The 25,009-nt window shown below is 41.4% G+C and overlaps 1 protein-coding gene across 5 annotated transcripts; it reads right to left on the bottom strand.

Moving 5' to 3' along the window:
• Positions 1 to 56: 56 nt before the first annotated feature.
• On the bottom strand, positions 57 to 24,980 carry FHIP2A (FHF complex subunit HOOK interacting protein 2A). Of its 5 annotated transcripts, none has more exons than XR_008558715.1 (18): positions 24,721 to 24,980; positions 17,934 to 18,012; positions 14,410 to 14,579; positions 12,380 to 12,484; positions 11,827 to 11,949; positions 10,209 to 10,502; positions 9,826 to 10,022; positions 8,154 to 8,268; positions 7,608 to 7,684; positions 7,334 to 7,526; positions 6,973 to 7,142; positions 6,444 to 6,587; positions 5,276 to 5,366; positions 4,555 to 4,698; positions 4,129 to 4,269; positions 3,669 to 3,772; positions 3,004 to 3,563; positions 57 to 1,273 (listed from the first exon to the last, which is right to left on the bottom strand). XR_008558715.1 is itself a non-coding variant. In XM_008144335.3 (17 exons), exons 1-17 carry the CDS (start codon positions 24,763 to 24,765, stop codon positions 3,458 to 3,460), a joined length of 2,298 nt encoding a protein of 765 aa, XP_008142557.2. In that variant the 5' UTR covers positions 24,766 to 24,980; the 3' UTR covers positions 57 to 3,457. The 5 variants fall into 5 exon arrangements, 3 of the variants coding, with proteins under 3 accessions (XP_008142557.2, XP_054584778.1, XP_054584779.1); XR_003618588.2 differs by having other exon boundaries at positions 57 to 372; XM_008144335.3 differs by having other exon boundaries at positions 57 to 3,563.
• Between the last annotated feature and the right edge of the window lie 29 nt (positions 24,981 to 25,009).

Raw genomic sequence — 25,009 nt, 5'->3', positions numbered from 1 at the left:
GGGATCTTTCACACTGCACATTCCCCTCCACAAATATTCATATATTCTTTCTCGTTCTCTCTCTGAAGTCGATGCTATAGTGACCCATTGATCGTTGTGTGCCATACCCTTTTGTGTGTTAGGAATTATTGTTCTCAACTTACCGGTGAATAAACATGTTTCCAATTAGAAGTCTATAAGAATACAAGACATTTTGTTTAAATTACATGATTTATTTTTAGATCATCCCTCTTAGTCCTGCATGCATTGTTAGCACAAAAAGTTGGACTTGACCACAACTTCCTTTAAAGAGATAGTAGGTACACAATCACCATCTGAAGTTTCTTCATAGATGGCCCAAGAATCTCAGGCCGTGGTAACACTGTCAGTAACCTACACAATGTTCAATAGGAAAATTTACCAAATGTCCTTTGTTTAATGTAAACAAGGCAGGAGGCAAACAGAGTATTACAGTGACACTATTTTACAGGGCCCAGAAATATGATTATCTATCATGTTTTAACACATCAAGTGTCACAATGACATGCATATTTTGATTAATTAAACAACCCAAAATATAATTACCACATAATTTGTGGTTTGAGCACTTCACTGTAACTTCTGTCAATACCTATGAACTTGATAATTAAATTGGTAATTGTATATCAATGCAATAATTTATGGAAGTATATTACCATGGACTATGAAGGTAATTCCCATAATTTGTGCCCTGTAAAATTAAGTGTAACAATCTTTACACTAGCAACAGTGTAAGCAAGCTAAGGATTTTGGTCCTTATATATATATACATATATGTACACATGTACACACACAATGATGTACAATTAAACCAAAAAAGCTATGAATCCACTCATAGCTTCCATATTGCACAGACAGATATCTTACGAGAACATTACACAGTTATAATGTGAGTACTACAATGATAATCAGCTAAAGACAAGTCTGAGTTCTAGCAAGTAAAGAAACATGGCTCATTACTAAAAATAACCACAAAGACTACTGTTAGAGAGAAAGATTTTTTAAAAATGGGCATAGCTATTTATACCAATGTGAAGCAAGGCTAAAATTTGGTTTGGAACTTGCTTAGGGCAATCCGTTGTTAAGATGGTACTTTCTACCCAACACAGTACATTTCGGTCACTATTTTGCAAGTACCCAAGTAACAGAAAGGTTCAGCTTCTGAATGACAGTACAAAAAGACTAGCAATGTAGTACAATGTTTCGCTAACAGATCCAACTCACTGTGAGAAGTTGTGCTGGCTCTAGGTCCCTACTAGAGATCAATAAAAGAAAGAAAGAGAAAGAGAGGGAGAGACAGAGGGAGAGCGAGAGAGAGTGGGAAGGAGAGAAAGAAAGAAACTGAGAAGAGAAACAAAATATACTTCAAGCTTTAGTTGACTACAAATCAAAGTCATTACAATAACTTAGAAAAATGTTTTAAGAAGCAGCATACATACATATAAAAAATATAAGAGTTAAAGCTTTTCAGAACTTGGTTTCATGCATTAGCTATAGGGTCCCATTGTGAAATCAAAGATAAAATAGCATTTGGTCTGAGAGGTCACGTCTTTGCTCTTACACCTATTGAACACTATGAGCACATGAGGAAACATCTGATATTTCATAATGCCTTGTTTTAAATACACCTACATCAAAGTAGGGGGCAACTATACCTAAAACTGAAGATGTTGCTGAGTTCCTTGCATGGCCTAATGAATAAGTACAGCAAACTTAATGATGTTTTCCCATCATGAAAAATCACTTAAAGAAAAGCACGCACAAAGTAACTACCTCCTACTTTTGTTTTTCCACTGTTTTGCTTAATAAATGCCTTGGAAGGAGCTAACAGAGATTCACATGGAATTAGAAATTCAGTCTCTTTGTTGTTGTTTTACCGGTGGTAAGCATTCTAGAGCCAAGAATATTCATCATCTTTTGATATTTTGTTCACAATAAATAGCAAAAACTGACGATACAATAAATCAGAAAAACGAACGCGGCAAAATTAGGGGTAGGCGTAAAACATACTTCTGTGCCTACGCCACACACCATGAAAATGCAAACACACTACAGAAAACAACTTCTCAGAAGGCCCAGCAGCAGGAGGGCCTCGGAAGCCGGAAATGTGATAATCTGCTCCCCAAATATCAGTAAACAGAAAGACAAGAAAGTGCTGCTGCTTAACCTTTCAACTAAAGAAGAACGCTTAGAAGCAATATATCTGAGGGATAAGCATCCCTTACAGGAGGACTAGAGAGTGGATCAGTAAACACCATTTTGTAAGTTAACTCCCAGCCCGTGGTGCCTGCACAGCTCTGCCAAGCTACCCCCAGTTCCTACGTACACACCCACTCACATACATACCCAATTCCCCCACATCCTTTCCCATGTAAACAGGACAGACTGGTCTGTCTGTCTGGTTTTTAACTCTCTCCCTCGAATAATTTAAAACAAAAGACTGAACAAAATGAAAAAATAAATGTAAACATTAGGGAGGCCATTGGAATTTTGATTCTAAGAGTTATCAGTCCGTTCCCCACCGAGACACGACCATGCATTGCAGTACGGAAATCAAATTATAAAGTGATTTTATGAAACAATTTTCAAAGAGGGGTAGAAAAAAAAAAAAAGGTTCTCAACCTAATAGGTGTAAATTAGCTTTAGAAAATACTATTTTAGCAAGCACTACCACTGGTGAGCACAAACTCAGTATTGTTGCCAAAATGACACGGTTTAAATAAACTGGGACCCATACATGAACATTAACCACCTACATGGCAATGTGCACAAGAGTAAAAGAACATTTCTTTAAAAATATATATATTATATTAATCAAGAATTTTATTATCATATTAAATTGTTATTCTTAGAAAAGCTGAAGGAAGTTAATGGTTCTCTACACAGTTTTATCTCCTATTATTAACTCAACTCATGTGATGGTCCCTGAATTGTATTTTTTTCTCATTTACAGTTTTTCATATTTTGTTTGATAAGAATTCTTACCTTAAAAAGTTATAAAAATTCGTTGTTTTTTTTTTTTTTTGCTACTGATTAATCCAAAAGAATATAAGCATCTGAGTCCCACAGGATGTCACAATGCCTTGCTACCGAAAAGGATATTAAAATAACAGAAACATCAAAGGCAGGACATCAGATCTTCTGCAGCTTTTCACACAGGCATTGGAAACGCTTCTTTCCTGAAGTTCCTTGGATTGTATCCCAGATTCAGGGATGTGCACCGTCCATGTGTGGAGCCTTTATGAAAAAGCAATGAAGACACTATCATACAACATTGTACTGAAGTTGCCCACTCGATGGGTTCGAAATGCTTCTGTCCAGTTTACAGCAATACTTCATTGAAAAGGGCCTTGATCCTCTCTTCAGGAGGTGGGACGGAGCCTTTTTTGATGAAATGTGCACAGCAGTTCTGTTCGCTTCGCCTCCTGGGAGGGGCTCTTTACGGGGTGGAGGAAGCGTGGTACTTCACAAATGCGATGGCTGCCAGCTCCTTGCAAAACTCTTCTAGCACGATCACGCCCTCCAGCAAGGTGATGTGGTCCACCCTGGGAGGGACAAGCGGGCAACACGTCAATCAAGATAGCAGAAAGCAGTCAGTTTGGGTGGAATTTTTATATATAAAAAAAAAAAAAAGTGAAACACTGACTTACATAGGGCCTTCCGGTTCCAAACCAAGCAATCGCTTTCTGACTAGTAGAAGCTTGGGAGTAAAGTCTTGAATACGCTGGATTCTGACCATAAGGTCTCCGACGACCTGCATCCCAGAGACAAAAGGAACTCGGTTCCTAAAACCGGCTGCATAGGGAATTTCAGGATAAAAAACATACCCCACTTCCTTTCACTAAATGAAGAATGTCACCTTTCACTCTTTGCATAACCATCTTTGACAGAGGACTCACATCTATTCCTTAAAATATAGACGTTTTATATATATATAACATTTTAAAAATTAATTTTTCTTTTTTTCTTCATATTTTATAGTGAAATAACTACTTCTAAACAGTAGATATATTTTCCTCTATGTGACACTGATTACATGCAATGATATTAAGTTGTTAATTGGACAGGTTAATTAATCCTAAAGAACATATTGCAAAACTGATCACTCACCCTGACAATGACAGAGAAGAGGGATCGGCAGCCAGAAGCAAGGTTCACATAGGGATCCAAAAGGTATTCGTGGATGTGTGGGTGAGGGAAGAGAGACAGTCTAGACAACACCGAGGTCACTTGTAAATTTACGTCGTACGGCTAGGGAGCGGTGAGAAACAAAAACACATGTGACGTGACTCATCATGTCCATCCCGGAGCGCACACTTTTACCATTTTGTCTTTCCAGAAAGGAAAACCGACCATTTTACCCCTCCCTCCTCCACCTGCTCTCCTACAGCGGAAACACCTGTAACTAAACTAGTTCTCACCACCTTAGTCGAAGTGCATATAATACATCGTAAACACTTATGCAAGTAATATTCAGAAAAAACAAACACACAACAGGGTCAGAATGTCTCTGTTTTACCCGGGTTGTTCTATTACCTGATCAAGAATTCTTCCCATTCTGTCAAATAAAACTTTCAAAAAATGACCTTCAAAGAAAGTGGCTTCTAAATTGCACTTTTCCAAGGCTTTTGGAGACCCAGGCCACTCCCATCTTAAGCAGATAGCACAGTAGTCCCGGAACTAGGGAGAAAGCATTTAGATCATCAACCCAAAACAAACTGAGATGAAATAGAAACGGTTTCCTCAAATAGGAATCTCAAAATCCATATGAGGATGCGGGGGGTGGGGGGGTGGGGGGGGAGCGGAGGCCTGGGTGAGGGTGTGACAGGCCAGCGTCAGAGACCACTGTGCGTGGGGGGCCGTGGTGGAGAGGGAAAAAGGAGGAGGAGGAGCCTGTGGAATGGAAGTAAGGGCGGCGGTGGCAGGTAGAATCATGTAAAGGTCACCTTTGGATTAGCGGGGGACAGGATGTGGGGGAGATATAATGTCAGGTACGGGAAGAAAGGAGAGAAGGGAAGAAAGCGGGAGAGGGGAAGGGGAGAGAGGGAAAGAGAAAGAGGGGGCATTAAAGAAATCTTGAGACAGAGACGGTGACGTGCAAGGTGAGGCCACCTGCAGGAAGCTCTAGCAGTGAGAGTGGAGGTCAGGCCTGGCAGAGAAAGGGACACCTCTGGAGAAACGACTGTGGGCGATGGGACAAGTTGTGTGAGTGCATTCTCGTTCAGTTTCATTTCACAAAGCCAGTGATTGGACTCACCTGCCGATGAGCATCTCGGAGGTAGGTGTCATACCCAGTGCCCTCAACATGGTAGGATGATTTTGCTTCATCCGGTACCAGACAGAGAAAACTTCAATGAAAAAAGTTATAATCAATAACATAATACTCACAATATCTTTACATGTATTAAAATATCCAGCCACAGCGTCAGTTTAAACAAGTATTAATGCAAGTGGAGACTTGAAAAATAAAATTGTATGTATGTTCTTAATCAGCCTTACTGATTAAATACACTTTCATTAAAGCCTTTATTCAAAAATTACTCATTCCTCTTAAAGGAGAAGTAAGCCTAAAATGACTTTTCTTTTTTTTTTTTTTACATTACAGCACACTGACAGATTGCCATGCTATTGTTAATCTCGGGAAACTGGCCTGCAAGTAAGTGAATTTAAGATTTGTATGCATCCTGATTTTATATCTTGAGCGACATGCAATTTTCTGTAGTCATCTGACAGAACCAGGGGTATCAGTAACAGCACTGCAAAGGAAGAAAAAGCAGGAAATTGCCACAGAAAGGGCACTTAAAAAAAAAAAGTAAAACCACAGACTAAAAAAGAAATGACCTTATGCTTAGGAATAAATATCTAATAAGTACAGTTTGTCAAACTGGAGATTCTCAATGTTGTTGCACTTGGGAATTACTTAAAATTATTTACATACAAAAAGTAGGGTCCTTAGAAGGTCAGTTTCACCAAGGTCACGTGTGTTTATTTCTGTATTAAGCAGAGCCTTTCTCTTTTGCTATTGATGGTGTCCCTGAGGCTCTCACTGGCTACCTAAACGTGACAAAAGGCTCACATAAGCTTTAGATTAAACGAGGGAAGACTGAGTTCATACTGTATCTCTGTAGCAATCTAAGGGCAGAGCTATTATTTGTTATAAAAACAAGTAAAAGAAACAACCAGCTGCTCTGCCATGTGTAGGTCAGTGGTTGAACATCGACCTATGAAACACGAGGTCATGGTCAGGGCACAAGCCTGAGTTGCAGACTCAATCCCTAGTAGGGGGTGTGCAGGAGGCAGCCAATTAATGATTCTTTCTCATCATTGATGTATCTGTCTCTCTCTCTTCCTCTCTGAAATCAAGAAGAATATATTTAGAGAAAAAAAGAGAGAGAGATGCAAGTTAAATGTATATAGCAACTCACCTATTCACAATTTTATGGACTTCAGTCTTCCCATCATTTTTGGGGTGGTCTGGAGTAGCAGGCGGTGAAGAACTAAGCCACTCTTGGTTTGACAAAGTGTTATCTGGTGAAATGTCAGTAAATAATGGATCTTCTTCCAGATCTCTAAGTTTAATTTAATGACGCATAAGAAAACATTTTATTATATTTTCTAAACCAAAAGATTCTCTGCTGTGCTCTTAGAAATAATTTTATTCTTACATCATTTTGTTTAAAAAATTAAGAAATACTGTATTGATATTTTTTAGAGGAATTAACATTTTATATTAACATCAAACTCAAGAAGATAGTGGTTGTGTTAGATTTAATGAATAGATAATGCCACTTATAATTTAAAGGGACAGTAATATTAAGATATCTAAGATTTATTTTTTTAAAACTTGCAAAACTGTTAGAGGTTTTTTTTTTTATGAATAAGGGAAATAAGAGGAAAGAGAAAATTATGATTGTACATGAACTGCTAAACTCACAGAGCTGGCTAGAAACTTACACTGCTCCTGCTATTTGTCCGTTCTCTACCACATCTTTATCTTCTGGACACACGGGTTTATATTCTGTATAATTTCTTTCTTCAAGATTTCTTAGGACCAAGTTGTAAAGAATGTGCTCATTGGGTTTTTGTAAAAGATGTTCAAACATCCTTAGAGTCATTATGCTTATCTGAAACCAAAAACGATAAGGCTAACTGAAAAATGTCTTTCAATAAAGTCTTCTTGCCATCTTATAAGTTTTAGGTGTCAATTTTTAAAGCCACGTTAAAAAAAAGAGGCTGTATTCAACACGCCACAAGTATATTAAAGTCAGTATTTCAAAGACTCTTAAGTCAAATTCTAAACCCTTGCATAGCTCACCTCATCAGATATGTGATCACAATGTTCAATTAACCTGTGTCTTAAAGGATGTCTGTTCATTTCTGCCAGAGTTTCTGGCTCCCTCTGTTCCCCAAGGATAAAAAACACCATTTCTTGAAGCAAAACGTTGGAGGTGACTTGCCGAACAATGCGATGAAGCAAAGCAGTCGACGTCAGGATACCCATCTCGGAACTGGCATAACAAACAGGGAATTAGCGGGCAAAAATAACATGAACACAGCCGTTTTATTTTTTAAGTAAAGAGACCACTCACGTTTGCATTAACTGAGGTTCCATAACACCAATAAAAAATCTTTCGTGAATGGCTTTGGCAAGAGCAACAGCAGTAGTCTAGAATATAGTACAAGCATCAATATCGAAAACAGATTAATTTGTAAACATCAATAAATCAGTCTCCACCCTCTGTCTGAATTAATGTGGAAAATAAGTTTGCCTAGATTAGATGCTAGTTATTAAGTTCTTTACATTGTACCTAAATTTCCGACAAGCAGGATAAAAATATTATCCTAATCACCTCATGGTAGTAACATCTCCCAAAGAGGAGAAAGGAAGGGAGGCCGATGCTATCGTATGAAGGGCTGTACTATAATACTTAAAGAAATATACAGGCAGAACTGGAATTTTAACTTATTCTCTTATACATATGCACTTCTCTTGTTCATTTGGTTTTATTTATTTTATTAACTATGCTATCCTAGGACAATCAAAATATATTTGGGGATATTAACTGAGAATTCGAATTTCAGTTAATAGATAGTTACATTTTTAAAGGATCAGTAAACAACAGAAACATCCCAACCTTTTGTGCTTCTTTTATGAGTTGATCACAATAATCAAACCAGGAAAGAAATGAAATTAAGGCTCGTTTTCCCGGAAATGCCGATGCATCTTCTTTATGACTATACGAGTCCAAACTGTGGGGCACAGAAGAAACGCGAAGTCATCCAAAAGCATTAATGCAGCTCAGGGCATAAGGAAACATGAAGGCACGTGAGTGAACTTACACAGGATGATGTATTTACACAGGCAATGCAGCATGACTACCGGATGAGGGTTTTATCAAAGAAAGCCAAAGATTAGAGAAAACCTTCTAAATAAAAGTTGCAACTAATTTTCACTCATTATGTGGGAAGAGAGGGACTAAAGCAGAATGGAGCTGCAGGAGGAAAACCATTATCTGCTCCTCAGACTTCTGCCATGAACTTGACCAAGTAATGAAGAGTGGGAGAATCTCGGCGCTGGGAGAAAGAAAAAGGAAGGTGACGGAGGATCTGCACAAGGAAATGACTGGCCTGCTTCTCTTCCTGCCTCAACATGTAAGACAGAGGAGTTAACAAGTGGGTCTGACCGACAGATGTCGGCAGAATACAGGGTGGAAAAAAATAAGTAAAATTCAAGAAGGGTCAAAAATATACAGAAAAACAGTAACAGGTTATTATGTCAAAATATTATCCTGCTTGCCCAGCCGGCGTGGCTCAGTGGTTGAGCACTGACCCATGAACCAGGAGGTCTCAGTTCGATTCCTGGTCAGGGCACATGCCCGGATTGCTGGCTGGATCTCCAGTGTGGGGCGTGCAGGAGGCAGCCAATCGATGATTCTCTCTCATCATTGATGTTTCTATCTTCTCTCTCCCTCTCCCTCTCCCTTCCTCTCTGAAGTCAATAAAAATATATTTAAAAAAAATATTATCCTGCTTATAGATGGTGGGATTATGGGCGATTTTATTTATGCTGCTTTATATTTTTTAATAACTTATAAATGTTCCACAATAATCACAGTTTCCTATGATAATCAAGGGGGAGCCCTAAAAGATGGGTAGAAGGGTGAGAGAATGAGGTAGGAGGAGAGATCCTACATAAGGAGGCCATGAACCACATAAGACTGCCCCAGGGCCCGTGGAACTTATTCATAAAAAAGATTACTTATTTTTAGGATTTTTTAAAAACAAATAAAGTTATTGATCTTAATGTAATTAAGGTCTTGATTGATCACTGTAATGGACAGAGACAAAGTAGCTTCCCTGTAACAGCTGGACTATTCCCATACCCATTTATTTCCACAAATGAATAACCAATTCAAAACAAGCCTCACAAAATAATCCCATTTAATGCTCATAGCAATGTTACATTTTTCAAAATGAAAGATTCCTATTATTGCCCAATGGAAATGGATTTGAAAGTATAGGTGTGAGAAGTCACTTTTATGTTTTTGTTTTTAAATATATTTTATTGATTTTTTTACAGAGAGGAAGGGAGAGGGATAGAGAGTTAGAAACATCGATGAGAGAGAAACATCGATTCAGCTGCCTCCTGCACACTCCCCACTGGGGATGTGCCCACAACCGAGGTACATGCCCTTGACCGGAATCGAACCTGGGACCCTTCAGTCCGCAGGCCGACGCTCTATCCACTGAGCCAAACCGGCTAGGGCGGGAAGTCGATTTTATGGAAACACAAGTGGTGGTTCTTACCCCCAGTTGATTGCTTCCACGGTTTCAATATCTAAGGGGTCCACGGACGGAGGGAGGGCCTTGTACAGGGCGGCGAGCCTGTCGGTCAGGAGTTCGCACAGGCAGGTGCTCTGCGTGAGGCACTTGGCAGCCTTGGGCTCGGGCAAACTCGCCAACAACATGAGGCCCTCGCAGGCCTTCACGGCGATCCGGCCATCCTGCGGGGAAACACACCCCCTTTCAATTCCCAAGTTAGATATCCGAGAAGTAGTTTGAAAAAAAAATTAACTTTAAAGGATTTAATGCTTTACTCTCAAATAAGAAGAGATTTTTTTTTTCTATTTTAAGTGCATATAACTGTGATCACATCAGGAGGGAAAGTTATAGAGACAATGACGACTCACAGGGCTTCTGGTCAGATTTAACAAAGAATTCACGAGGTTGTAATCCTGGTTTGGGCGGACGACTGTGGCCTCCGGCAGTGAAGCGACGCTGAGGTTATCCAGGCTCGTGGACAGGTCGTCCGTCTGAGGAGGAGGCTCATCGTCTAACTCTGGCTGCTCCGTCCCGGCGGCGCCAGGCAGCTCCTCCGGCCGGCAGGGCTGTCCCGTGTCTGTGGACAAGGCATCTGGGCCTTTTAACGTGTCTTCTGCAGGGACAATGGCTGCTCCTTTGGAAGCCAACGATTTCAACTTATTCTGAAAAGGAGTACAGGTGGTGTAAGCGTCACATCAAAAGCCTTCTAAAGCAGGTATCGTGCCGGAACGGATTTTTCTATCATGAACATTCAGTGTCTAGCCAGCAGAGCAACAGAGAGAAGTGTTTTGATAAATGAACACGCTCAGACTTTAACAAAATGTGTTTTGGGTATTTTAAACCTTGCAGAGGCATTTCAGATATACTTTACACTCTCTACAACAAGCATGTCAAACTCAAAGGCTAACACGGGCCAAATAAACAAGGTTTAAGTTTAGGTGGGCCGCAAAAAACAAAAGCTTCAATTTTCATAGAAATGTAGGTTGATTTCGATAGAGACCTGCTGAATACAAAGGGCTGAAATAAATGAGTCATCATTAACATAAAATAACAGAACATTTTAATAAAAGTTAATATATTTTCTTGAACATTAACTTACCAGACACTGAATAACTGCACAAATTAATAAGCGTAACTCACATAAGCCTACTTTTCTTGTTCTCCGAAAGCGAAATATTTCCTGTCGTGCACACCAAACAAGTCAGTACAAGACTAATGACGTGGCAATCAGCTGCTAAAATATTTGCTGCTGGTATTAGTGGAGAGAAATGGTGCGCCTGCGTGTAAGGCACGTAAGGGAAATGAATGCAACACGATTATAGTAATCAGCCATTAGTGAATGTTGTAGTTCGTTATTAATAATTATGTATAACAGGATATTGTAAAAATTAAGTTACAAAATTTTTATTAAAACATTCTTACATACCATTATGTTGGCTGGGCCTCAAAAATATTCGTTGTGGGCCGCATGTGGCCCGAGGGCCACGAGTTTGACATGCTTGTTTTACAAAACGTTTCACCGACCATAAGCAGTGAACAGTGCTAGTGATGTCTATTTGACTGCTACTGTATCTGAATATTAGTCTTACCTTCGTCGCCAGCCTATAAACTCCTTTAGGCAAAGACAGTTTCTAGCTCATTTACCATAGGCGTTTAACCCACAGTGGATGCATATGTTAGATGGTATAAACTGAATATAGGTTAGACTTCAGGGGGACGTGCTTAAGAACTGCAAAGTACTTTTGTGACTGTCTATACTTACAGGTAACAAAGCTGTGTTTCTCTAAAGATTCCTTCATTCAACCCGTGTCAATTAAACAGTCCTTATGCCTTGTGCCGGGTACTAGACAGAGAAGCTGTGGGGACCCAAAGATGAATAGAACAGAGTCCTGGTCCTCAAGGAGCTGAGTGACCAGCAGGAGAAAGTAAAATGCATAGAAAAATGCTAACACAGGCATGCTTGGAAGAGTGATGAGGATACTGTACCTCCAGAAAAAAATTAACCAAATAGGGATCTTCCTTCAGTTTTGCACACACAATACAGAGAAACTGAATTTCTTCATTTTCCGTTGGTGTTGCAAGGACTTCACCACAGAGTCGAATTAATTTCTGTCAACAATTTTTTCAAAAATGTTTAAAGTTAGCTTATTTTTCACAAGTATGTACATAGACATCCATATACCTTACGGATATTTAAAGTTTTCAAATAATGCAAACAGCTTGCATTATTCAGAAAGGACACTATTTAAAATCATCGACATCAAAATAAAGTTTACTAGTAATAAATTTTTCAAATGCATTATCCCCCCCCAAAATGAATGAGGTATATAAAAAAACTCCTTGAGATGTCAGAAAAATATAATAAAGACATGAAGTAGATTTAATACCATGTCATACATAAAGCCCAAGTATTTGCTAATTTGCCTGTAATTTTTAGGATAACTTCCTGTATTATTTGTACTCTTAGAAAAGTTACATACAACTATTTCTATACCCAAAGCAACCAAACCAAACCACTTTGTGTGTGGGGGACACACACCTGCACGGGCCTGTGCACGTTGATGTGCGGAAGCAGCGGCTGCTTGATTCTGCCCAGGAGTTTGGTGTAGAAGCCCAGCACCTGCTGTTTCATTCCTGGAGGACACTGAGTAAGGAGGAAAGGAAAGCAAACAAGAAAAGGACAGACAATACAAACACGCTTACTCAGATGCTTACAATATAGGAAGAGACAATGAATTCGAACGTATTCCAACCTCAAGTCAGTGCAATTAGCCAGGATAAAATTCTCAATTATTAATGCCTGGTAGCCTGGAAATAAAATGACATCTGGGACTAGAATATAGCATATGGGACCAGAGGCTGATGTAATTATAGACAGCATGGGGACAATACGCTGTTGAGATCCGAGCGTGGTTCGGGTGACGTCAGCCTGTTTTTATTCTAAATGCTAAGGTAACATGAAATGATTATACTTACCTCCTTGCCCAAGTAAAGCCAGAATGTTGTTACTTACGCTAGTGGCAGGTAATCAATAACTGACCATCATATAAATGCAGGAGTAAATAAAGCCTAACACATGTATGTAAATAAAAGGATTCCTATGGTATACACTTCTGTGATCTAGGCCAACAACACTGTTTTAAATTAGTTGCCAAGTTATTTAAATTATTATTGTAGGCAATTAATATTTAAAAAAGAACCACAGTTGTTTTAAATATTTGCTTAAAAGTAGGTAAACATTGATTACTCACATTGTGAATTAAGAGTATGAATTAATGTTATGTGTTCTATAATTAACCTGCTTATACTGCCTCAAAACTAAAATACAGTCACAAAATGTGTAGCATTTCCAAAGCATCATCACAGACATGCTATCCAGAAATAGTATAAATTATGTTAAGCACAATATTTTTAAGATAGCAAATACCTTGCATTATTCAGATAAACCACTACTAGTGACAATTACCTATATCAAAATATATTTAGTAGTACAACTACTAAAATTTACTCAAAAATCAATTAATATTTATTCAACTTAGACATTAACAGAACAGAACCACAGATTTTTAGAGTTGAGGCTGCTTGATATCACTTCCTTGTTTTGACAGAAGAGGAAGATTAACCAGCAAGACTTGCTGAAGGTTGCAGTATATTAGTGACAAAGCCAGGCCTCCTAACCTGAACCCCAAGTTCTTCCCCTACCCTCACTATCTTGATAAGTAACTAGATGCCTGGTGCACGAAATTCGTGCACTGGGGAGGGTGTCCCTCAGCCCAGCTTGCACCCTCTCTAATATGGGACCCCTCGGGGGATGTCCAACTGCAGGTTTAGGCTCGATCCCTGTGGAATCGGGCCTAAACCTGCAGTTGGACATTCCTCTCACAATCCGGGACCGCTGGCTCCTAACTGCTCACCTACCTGCCTGATTGCCCCCTAACTGCTCCCTTGCTGGCCTGATTGCCCCCTAACTGCTCCTCTGCAGGCCTGATTGCTCCCAAATACCCTCCCCTGCTGGCCTGATCACCCCCAAGGCTTTTATTAGTATAGATTTGAAAGTTTTGAAGCACAGAATATTATTTATAGAATACCAGCTTCACAAAGATTTCTCAAGACTCATTAGGCCTAAAAACTTGAATGGTCTCCACTTACTAGGAGAGTTAATGTCAGAATAATCAGTGACATTCTCTTTCAGGATTATGAAACAGAATTCCCATTTCTGTTTTTATATAATTCCTAATTTTTGTAACCCAACTTTACTGGGTTCCTTCTCCCTTCCTTTGTTTCCAAGCACAGGTACTTGAGTCTATTTTCATAAAAGTTTACACTGGGATTCTAGGTTGCCTAACTACCAGGTGTTGTCTAGAGCATTTGGGAGTTTTGCTATCTCTATGGAAAGTCATGTTCATATAGGATGCACGATTTTCATTTTTTGTACAACACTGACTTAAGTCCTGCCATGCTTAATGCATGCCTCTATAATTAAATTTAGTACTTGGCAGCTTAGATAAACTCTAAGACGTGAATACATGTATTACGTGCCTAAGGACATGATGTGGATTAGAAACTTACATCAGCTTTCCCTAAGGTATATAATGTTTCCAGGATCTTGTGATGAAGCAAGTATTCCATACATGGCCCCGTCTCTCCAGATTCTCGTTCCTTTTCTTCTTGTACCAATATATCTAACATCTGTTCCAGATGAGATGGAATATTTGTATCTGTCACTGGGGCTTTGTCATCTAAATGACAAAAAACGTTCATCAAACAACCCAACATTTTTAAACTGCATATTTAAACTAAATACTTCACTGAATATTAAACTGCATATTTTAAACTGCAATTTTAAACTAAAATACTCTTTATACTTCCCTATCCCTATTCAAACAGAAAAATCTGAACTACACACTTAAATGAGGTATATACCCATGGTATAATTATCTTTTCCAGAATTCAGATGATGCTTTTACCATTTTTTTAAAATTGATTTTTAGAGAGAGAGAAACATTGATGTTAAAGAGAAACATCTATCGGTTGCCTCCTGCACGCTGGGGATGGAACCAAATTCTGGGCACATGCCCTGACTGGGAATTAAACCCACAACCTTTTGGTGTACGAGATAATGCTCGAACCAACTAAGCCACGCAGGCTAGGCGCTTTTGCCCTCTTATTAGAAAACTGAATCAGCCCAGCCAATGTGGCCCAATGGTTGAGCGCTGACTCATAAACCAGGAGGTCAAGGTTCAATTCCTGGTCATGCCCGGGTTACGGGCTCGATCCTCAGTAGGGGATAAGCAGGAGGCAGCCGATCAATGATTCTTTCTCATCACTGATGTTTCTATCTCCTTGACTTTGGGGATAGCGGTCTGTTAAGAAGAAGAAGGTCGGAAGTTGTTAAAAGGGCTTCTTTGGTCTCCTCGTGTTTTCATAGATGGAGATGAATTAGGGGCATTCGGTGTCTGACTTCCCAATGCTAAGAAGTAATTCAGGGGCAATCAAAACAGAACCTGTCCTCTCTGCGTTTTCTAGGTTATTAAGCTTAATTTCAAGGCCAACCTGTTTCTATATAAAGATACTTAAAATTCAGACCATCTAACCTGCTAATTGGAAAAAAAATTTTTTTAAATTACAAGTACATACAAAATTTTTATGTTTACATGCATTTTTCCTGATCATGTTCCCATTTTCCCCCAAATGGCTCTTATTTCTAAATTATTATGCATGAAAACTAACTTAGAGAATATATAGAGTGGGGCAAAAGTAGGTGTACAGTTGTTCATATGGAAAATAAAATAATAAATGATTCAAGAATAACCTGTGTTTCATGGACTCACAACTGTAAGCCTACTTTTGCCTCACCCTGTGTATAGTCTGATTTTTATTCATTGCACGAATATAAAGGTTGGTTTTGTTTTTTCTTTTAAGACACATCCCCCATAACCCTATCAACTTGCCAAATCAACTATCATTTTTTCATGTTTCCTTTCGGTGAAATGACATGTGCCCAGTCTGCAAATCCACTAGTGTTTACCTATCATTCTTCAAGGCAGCCCACACGCCATGGGGCAGTGCTGCTGCACTCCCTACTTCAGAAGTTGCCAAACCTTACCCACAGGGCAGATCCAGCCTTGCCTTCTATTTTGATGAATAAAGTTGTATTAGAACAAGGGAATGTTTACTCTTTTACACGTTACGATGGCTGGTTTGCATTACAACCACAGAACTGAGTAGTAACAAAGAGACCAAATGGCCTCCATCTGGCCCTTTCCGGGAAAAGTTTGCCCAGCCTTGACCTAACTGTTCATGTTCCCTCACATTCACTCTGCATCCTGCACATTCACTGAGGAAAACGGAAACCAGAAGGTAACTTCTGAAGATCCCCCCACACCATGTCTACCCGCTTCCTGCACTTACACCCAGATGTTCTGCTTTCTACCTTATTTTTATGGAGAAACTGCCCACAACCTATTTAGCGCTAAGCCTCTGCTTGGGCACTAGGTCCCGTCCCCCTCCCCACGCCTTGCCTACTTAGGAACATTGCTCAGAAATGATCTCATCTGACGACTATACTCACCTTTCCCTCCCTACTAGACCAGTCCCATTAAATTATCAATTGCATACTTTCTACCCTAAAGTATCCTTGCCTCCTTTGACACTACACCTCCCTCCAGCTGCTGCTCCACTTCTCAGCTCCCCTTTACACCAACACTCCCCAGCAGCACGACCCTCCTAACTCCGGGACTCCAGTCTCTCTTGGTTTCCTTCGCTAGTGCTCTCATCTTCCTAATCCCTAGACATCGAGCCCAAGGGCTCAGTTCCTGAACACCTTCTCTCTCCCATCTATCCTTGCTCCCTGGATAAGCTCATCTAGTCTCAGGACTCTCAATTTCATATCCCTCGTTTAGTTAGATCTCTACCCTGAATGCCTATTTCCAGTTGTCTACTTGACACATCCAACTACATAGATCATGAGCATCTCAAACTTAATATGTTAAAGTTCTCTTTCAAACCTGCTCCTCCTGCAGTCTCCTCATTCTCTATTTTTCCTAAAGTTTAACTACCTAAACCAAAGCTTTGGAGATATCCTTGCCTTTTATTCTCTCATGCCCAATATCCAATTCTTCAAAACATACCCAGAATACGATCACTTCTTATCACCTTCCACCCTGGTCTAAGCCACCATCACCTCTCAAACCACTGCAATAGTCCCCTAACTGTTCTACCGGCGAGGGTGACCTCTGCAGCCCTTCAATTTAAATTTTCATAGAAGCCAAAGTGACTCAGTCACCTCTGCTCAAAACGCTCCAATGGCTGCCCACCTGAGAGTACAAGCCAAAGCCCTTGGGGTGGCTTACAAAGTCTTGTGTGAATCCCCACCCTCCAGCTGTGATGTCATATCCTACCAATTTTCTCCTCCCTCACTCTAGCCACACTGGCTTCCTCATAGTTCCAGGAATTGTCCACCACGCAAGCGCAGGCTGCCTGTTCCAGCCTCAGGGCCTGTGCACTCCTCCTCTTCTAGCAACTTCTCCCCCCTCGGCCCCCCCCCCCACCTCCACCCCTCAACCCCTACTTGCTTCCTCTCTCCCTCAGACTTCAGCTCACACCTGGCCTGGGGCAATGAGGCTTTCTCTGACCTACAATGGCCATCTTCCAACCCCCAGCACACACTTCTGTTTCCTCAGCCTGCTTCATGTTCTCTTGAACACTTGCCATCGGACGCACTGTATGTATCCGTCTATTTGTTGTTTGCTTCCCCCCAATCAATATATTAATTTCATTATGGATTTTGTCTTTTTGATGGTTCTATCCCCCAGTGCCTGGGAAAATGCCTACACAGAGTAGGTGCTCACTAGGTGTGTTTTTCAAACGAATCTAAAAGAGGAATTAAAAGTAAATTGCTTACAAATTTACTTCAGAGGTTTTAAGACCAAAATTATAGCCCTTCCCCAAACCTACAAGTATTTCAAATGTGTGTATTTTAAATATAAAATAACTGAAGTATTTTAAATATAAAATGACTGAAGACGAATCTGAAATACATTTTCGTATTCCACACATTTTTCTGTGTAATCAGCAGTGGCATGGTTTCTTACCCGAAGTCTCTATGTAGTAATGGGTGATTGCCTTCCAGTGATAAACGAAATCTTCTTGTAAAGGAAGCGAGGGTGCGAGCTGCACAAACACACACACACAAAGACCACAGTTGAGAAAGTGGCATTCAAATTCCCCACAAAGTACAATTCTGCATTTGTCTACTAATCATGCAAAAGCAACATACAAATAAGGGGTGAGCTTTCACTTGCTCCCATTTGCCAGATATCAAAGAGAAGCAAAATGAGTCAAATCCAAGAAGGTGGAAATGATTTCTTAAGAAAGAGGACACACGCATTTATCAACATTATCATTAAACTACAGGATTACTTTGTTCCCTTCCCCTGAAACTAGGAACTGCAGACGACTTCAAGAGTAACAGTGTTCAGTGAAAGCACACAATATTCTATTACTCAAGTATCAGTAAAACGCCCTTATCAGTCACCGGGGATCTTTGTACCTAGGACTTTGACATGCAAAACAGTAAAACGCTGCTATATAATTAGTGACACATCACCACTACTACGACATATACCAAAGTCACCCCATAATCAGATTACAGCTGTTCCCCACTCTCCGTGGCAGACAGATGTACATCTTTTCTTTTTTAAGCCTAGAATAGGCAGCGCGTATTTTCAGCAAAACAACTACGTGAACAAGACATGATCTATTTAAAGTCCACAAAGTCAAAACGGTTTTACATTTTAGCCTTGAAATTTACTTCAGAGGTTTTTAAGACCAAAATGATAGCCCTTCCCCAAACCTACAAGTATTCCAAATGTGTGTTAAATGGACAGAAAAGACTTGGTGGCTCTGGCCAGTTTCACTCATTAGTTAGAGACTAGCATTGGCCTGCGGACCCGAAGGGTCATGGGTTCGATTTCCGGTGAAGGGCACGTAACTCAGTTGCAGGTCTGATCTCTGTCCCTGGTCAGGGCGCATGCGGGAGGGAACCAGTTTATGTGTGTGTCTCTCACATTAATGTTTCTCTCTCTCCTCCCCTTCTCCCTCCCCCTTCCACTCTCACTAAAGATCAATGGAAAAATACCCTCAGGTGAGGAGTGACCAAAAAGAAAAGACATGGTGCACCTTCAACAACATTTTCCTTTGGGGGTGGGGGGAGGGAGAGAGAGAGAGAGAGAGAGAGGAGAGAGAGAGAGAGAGAGAGAGAGCCGTCTTTAGTATCATCAACACATTTTTACCAGAAAGCACAGAGTTGGCCCAGCTCACTTAGGAACAAATAGGTTTCTATTCTGGGAACTTGAACTCTGGCAGGGTAATGTACTTCATCTAGACAGACGACCTAAGAGGTCATGTTACTCCTGCCCTTTTACGTGTTCCCTTTTGATTTCTTGGTGTCCCCAGCAGAGAACTCAAAGTTCGAAACCCTGTGGAAACAACTTCCAAACTATTGGGCAATTATAAACTCGGGTTTCACTCCAGAAGGTGACACGGTTTCACTCCAGAAGGTGAAATGTATTTAGGGAGAAAGAGGGCCTTAGAAGGGCTCAGCCCTCATCACCATCTTAATGCTGCTGGCTCGCCCATCCTTGCCCATTCCCACCCTATACGTGCCCATTCCCACCCTTCTGGATAATACTGGTTTAAGAGAACATAAGTACTCGTCTCATTTTCAAATAGAATCTTATGAAAAAATTTTAAACACTCTAAAACCTTTAACAAAGGAGTTAAAACCTTTGGGAGTACTATACTTCAAGAACATGGAGAGAGAAATTACTTTCGGGAGGCTGAGGGGGAAAAAATAGAAAAATAAGAATGAAAGTGTTAATTTGGAAAAACAATCTTCCTGAAATTTCTAGATTTGAACACATCTGTTTTAATCAGCTGCTTGTTTTGGGAATCTTTTTCAAAACATAAAACTTCTCTTGTTTTTATAGATTTTTTTTTTAATATACCGGCTTTACATATAGTTAAATGTATTAACAATCGGGACAAACCCAAATGAAATTTGGCATTTCAAGAAATGTACTTAGTTTCTTAAGTGTAAGTGTGTGATTTGTTAAATTTTGCTGCAGGAACCTCCTGAGTATATAAGATCACAGCATCCTTGTTCCAAATTATGTTACCCATTGGACTTAACTCTATTTCCAGGGTAAGCCAGATCCAAGGCCTTACAGCATTTGTGTCAGGACCTTTGTAATTACAGACAAATTCAAAGGATGATGTCCTTGCTTAACTTATAAAATATTCCTCTTCTAGGAGTTTGATTTAAAGAAAAAATACTATTTAAGCAGCTGGCGAAACAGTTCTAAATTGCTAATAACTTAGTTTAGTAACCATCTAGTTCAAACATGAATAAATTTCCTTATTTATGTAAAACTTTCTAGTGAACTTGCCTCTTCCATTACTAATTCTCACATGCAAATTACTTGCTTTATCATTGCATAAAAACATTTATGCTCTGGGTAAAAAAACAAAAAGGGAAGAGATGTGTGAATCAGCATGAGGGGATTCTAATTTGAGTTAACTTGAACAATACAGAGATTGAATTCTTGAAAATTCATGCAATCCATACCTCAAACAGAAATTGACATAAGTGCCTAACTTATCCACAGCTTTCTCTGGGAAATCTTGCCAGACTTCCTGCCTCAGATATAGTCCTTTCCACCCATGCTGTGGAACCCGCTACCGTATGCCCCGTCTCTCCTAGTCCTCACCCCACATCTTTAACCTTTTGCACTCGGATGTCGAGTGTGACTCGACACGGTTAGCATCGAGATTAAAATTACTCTTTGAATGTATCAATAATTTGAAATATAAAAAAAATCCAAATAAATAAGTTTGTATGAAAAGAAACTCCAGTTTTTTATTCTACTGCCGCGCTTTGTAAAATCTGGGGTATTTAAAAAATTACATCCCGAGTAGAATAAAGGAATCGAGAAAAAAGCAAGCGAGTGCAAAGGGTTAATTGTTGAATTATCCATCTTCTCCACGAGATTGTAAACTCTACGAAGGCTGGGAATGTGTCATCTTTTTCATCTCTGAATCCCCAGTTTCCAACTCAGTGATGGCATTTAGTAACCATCCGATGACATCTATTGAGTGAATAAATGAATGACACAGCAGTTGCCACATTTAGTAAGTAGTTATGTGCCAGGCGGTGTGCTACAAAGTTTGCACTTACTGTGTTGTGGTCTTAAAATTTCACAACAAAAGCCTACTTTTCCCAAACAAACTCCTATTAAGACCCAAAGCCAGGTAACTGACTTGCCCAAGGAAACGCTGCTTGTAACGAGAAACCCGGACTATCTGTCTTCAAAATGCCTACCACACAGAGGATCCACACTGATAATGCACACGAGAACTAGTGTCCTCAAAGCCACATCTGCATGCTGTCGCACGTGTATCATGAACGCTCCATGCCCAGATCTTTTCAAATGCTTCTTCTTCACCCCAACTTTTCTAATGCCCTTCCTCTCGTCTCTGCCTCCCAAGTCCAGCTCAAGCCTCATGTCCTCCACAAAGCCTTTCCCAACTACTCCAGTCCTAAGTGCCCGCTCCCTTCCTCCCTTGGAACTCACTGGCTGAACAGCCATCCAAATAATAATAATAACAATAATAATAATAATGATGATGATGATGATGATGATGATGATGTTAACATTTACTGAGCACTTACTATGTGCCAGGTACTGCACTAAGCACTTCAGGTACATGATCTCATTTAAATGTTCACCACAATTCTAAGAGATAGGGACTGGAACCCTGTTCTGTCTGGCTTTAAGGGCTAAGCCACACTCCTGTGCTTACACTTTAACTACATATGTATTTGTTTTGTCTCCCAAATGAGACTGTAAACATTGTGGGCAAGGACAAGGATACATCTGTGTCTCTTACACTGGGCCGTGCTTTCACGGTGCGCTCATTAAACACTTGCTGAATGACCCAAAAGTGAAGTTAGAAATCACTCGTTGGAAAAGAATACACTTCAGAAAACACGACGTTATGTTTGACTTGAGGTTTTCATTCCCAGGGCAGAGTCCTTTTTTAAAGAAATAGCTGGTCCCCCCAAATCAAGATGAACTCTTAACTGTAATTTCAAATTAATGAAAGATGACTTCAATTGAATTAATTCGTTAAAATGAATAAGACTTTCTTCCCTCACTGCCCTTTCTCCTCTTGGAATAAGTCTGCTCTCAAAGGGTGGAACTGGCTGGGAGTTAAAAGATACCAGTCCCTGGCAGATGACCCAGCACAGAGTAGGCCCTCAACAATACTGACTTGTGCTAATTGGAAGGTATTTTATTTATTACCCTTTGGGGAATTTGTACTGAAATGATCCAGGCCAACTTCAGAACAAGAGAGGCCTGATTTCAGATTTGTGATATGGGGCAACTAACAAAACAGATTCGTTTCGTAACTCTTACTGGCCAACCCTTTCTGTACTGAAGGGGGAAATGTCATTTCTGAAAGGAGAGGCAAGAATGACAAGTTTTGTTTTGGATCAAGGTGTGAATTTCTCTCCTAAACTCAAATCGCACTCTATCAGCTTAATAACACATTTTCAAATACTAACCTTTGAAAATATCTTAGTGTTTTTGTTTTTTTTTCTTGTAAGTAGTTAACAGGAAGTGAAGGGAAACCATTAAATCTACCTTTAAATCTCACTTAAATGAATGAAGGCTGATCCAATGGGATAAAGAAACCTAAATGTAATAACACCAAGTGGGAAAACATTAGTCATGCGATGACAGGCTGAAAAAGGTCGTGTCCGAGTTTGCATGCAGGATTAGCGCCTGTCTCTGTACAATCCTGATAATGATATTAATTGTAATACTGTATCAGAAAATACTAATTGAGCATGCCAATTAAAAGGAGGAATACAGAGAAAAGCTAATGAAAAGAAGTGAGGAACAGTAGGATGAGCTTACAGAAAACCATGCTGAGCAAATAACTGGAACTTAATAAATGGAAACCACTCTTGGGCTAGGAAAAAGGATTCCTCAAGTACCACCCAGACGGCTTATTTATCATGAGGCGTGAGTTCATTCCCAAGAGATATGTTAGAAGAAAAAAAAATAGTGTGAGCTTTCATCTCCTATCCAGGTAACCTGGGGAGTATGGCAGCTGAAAACATCAACTCGAAGCCAATAAAAACGATGCGCCTAAATTCAACGTGGTAGTTCTGAGGTGAACATAATCCACTCGAACTTTCTCACTAACCTCAGCAAAGTAGAGAACCTGGATGTTACAGAACCAGCGTCAGACGGTTTACATGGATAATTTGGTAGATGCTAACATACACAATTACGAAAAGATAATGAGGCCCGAAAACACAGGCCTCGGGGACAAAATGAGTCTTGACTGGCAGAGCATGTAAGCCCTCTTTTCCTAAGTACTTATTCCTATAGATATGAGCCTGATGGGGAAAGGATATAAATAATGTACGGCATGTGTATTCCCAGTGATCTCAACATTAAACTCTTCAATGTGGAAAAGTAAGTGATTGTTGTTAAGGAATAATGTAAAATGTAAATGTCACCGTTTTTTACGGTATTTGAGTCTAATTCTTTTAACATAAAGACGCTGCAGACTGACTGGGTATAGGCAAGGACAAATAAACGTCTGAGTCTAAGACGGTCCCCTCCCCCACGTGTCACACCGCTCTTCATTCACCAACACTTCCTTTCTTGATCTGATACACACGTTTTCCCAAGAACCTTGTAGGAAAGCTAAAATGATCCAAAAAAAAACATTTCCCACCTGTCACTTGAAATAATGGTACCAAAGTTTGTTTTCATGACCGAGTTTTTAAAAAATCTATGTTCTTTTTATTACCTGGCAATAAAAACTGTCCTACCGTGATTGTTTTTTTGTTTAAAATAAAGTTGTGTGTCTTTTAATGTGCTCTGTCGCCCAACCTGAACACAGAAAAGAGAATGACATTTTAACCATCAGCAAAGTAACGGTTCCTTCACAGGATGCACTTTCCCATTCGGGCAGATCTCCCCGAGTCAAGGAAAGGAACTCAGGGAAAGCGACTAGGCCCCTGGGTCTCCCAAGAGCCGCAAGACACGCTTCGTCCCTTCTCCGGTGTGGGTCTGCGAGGACGTGTGAACGGCGCGCGTCTACGCGGGGGTCTCAGAGCCTCAGAGGCGAGCACAATGGCAGGATGGACGCAGGGCGTCCAGGAAGAGGAGGCCGGAGAGGAAACAGATGGCGGGGCTCGGGCTGCGAACCCCACTCCGAGCCCCTCCAAGCTCCCCGGTGTCACAGCAATCCCTCCGTCCCCGGCCAGGCCTGCGCGCACAGAGCTGGCGGGGCGATGGCACGGGGTCGGGTGGGCTGCGTCCTCGCCGGGGTCGCCCCAAGGTAGGCGCGCACCTTCCTGCTCCCCCGCCCCCCAAAACAAAACAAACCCAAACCGAGCCGTGTGGGGCCGTTTCTTTTGTCTGGCTCAAGGCTGACGACTTGCTGCCGGGGAGGCTAACGGTCACGGCACCGGGGGCGCTCCCGGGGGCCCCGCCAGGTGCTCCCCGGCTCCCCGTCCCCAACAGGGAATCGGAGACACCCCCTCCCCGGCGGCAGGGCCGGTCCTCCCGGGCACCCCACACCACCCCGCTGGTGGGGGAACGGGCCCCCGCCGGGCCCGGCAGTTCGGGAATCCCCGGAGGGGACCTGCTCCGAGCCAGGCCCGAGGCCCCGGCGACCCGACGAGCCGGCAGCGCCCGCCCCGGCCTCGCCCTCCGGGAGCCGGGCCGCCGGGCGCCGGGCGCGGGCAGGGAGCTAGGCCGCCCGCCGGCCTGTGTGCGCCCGCCGCGGCCTTACCGCCTCCACGGCGTGCTGCAGGATGGAGGTGAACTTGGAGAACATCCTGTCCCGGGACTGCAGCAGCCGCTCCCGGGACGACCTGGAGAGCTCCTCGATCCGCCGCCGCCGGCCCTGCTGCGGCTGCCGGGGCCGCTCCAGAGTGAAGGCCGGTGCGGGCGCGGAGGCCGAGCGGAAGCCGGGAGGCGGCGGGCGCCCAGGTGCGCGGGCGGCGGGCGGGCGGCGCTGGGACGTGGCGCGGGGAGGGCGGTCCGCGCGATCGGGCCCGCGACGCTCCGGCGGCGGCGGC

The sequence above is a fragment of the Eptesicus fuscus genome, chromosome 17 (assembly GCF_027574615.1).
Source record: "Eptesicus fuscus isolate TK198812 chromosome 17, DD_ASM_mEF_20220401, whole genome shotgun sequence".
NCBI lineage: Eukaryota > Metazoa > Chordata > Mammalia > Chiroptera > Vespertilionidae > Eptesicus > Eptesicus fuscus.
Note: the sequence above shows the minus strand (reverse complement) of the source record. Positions and strands in the feature narration are given on the sequence as shown.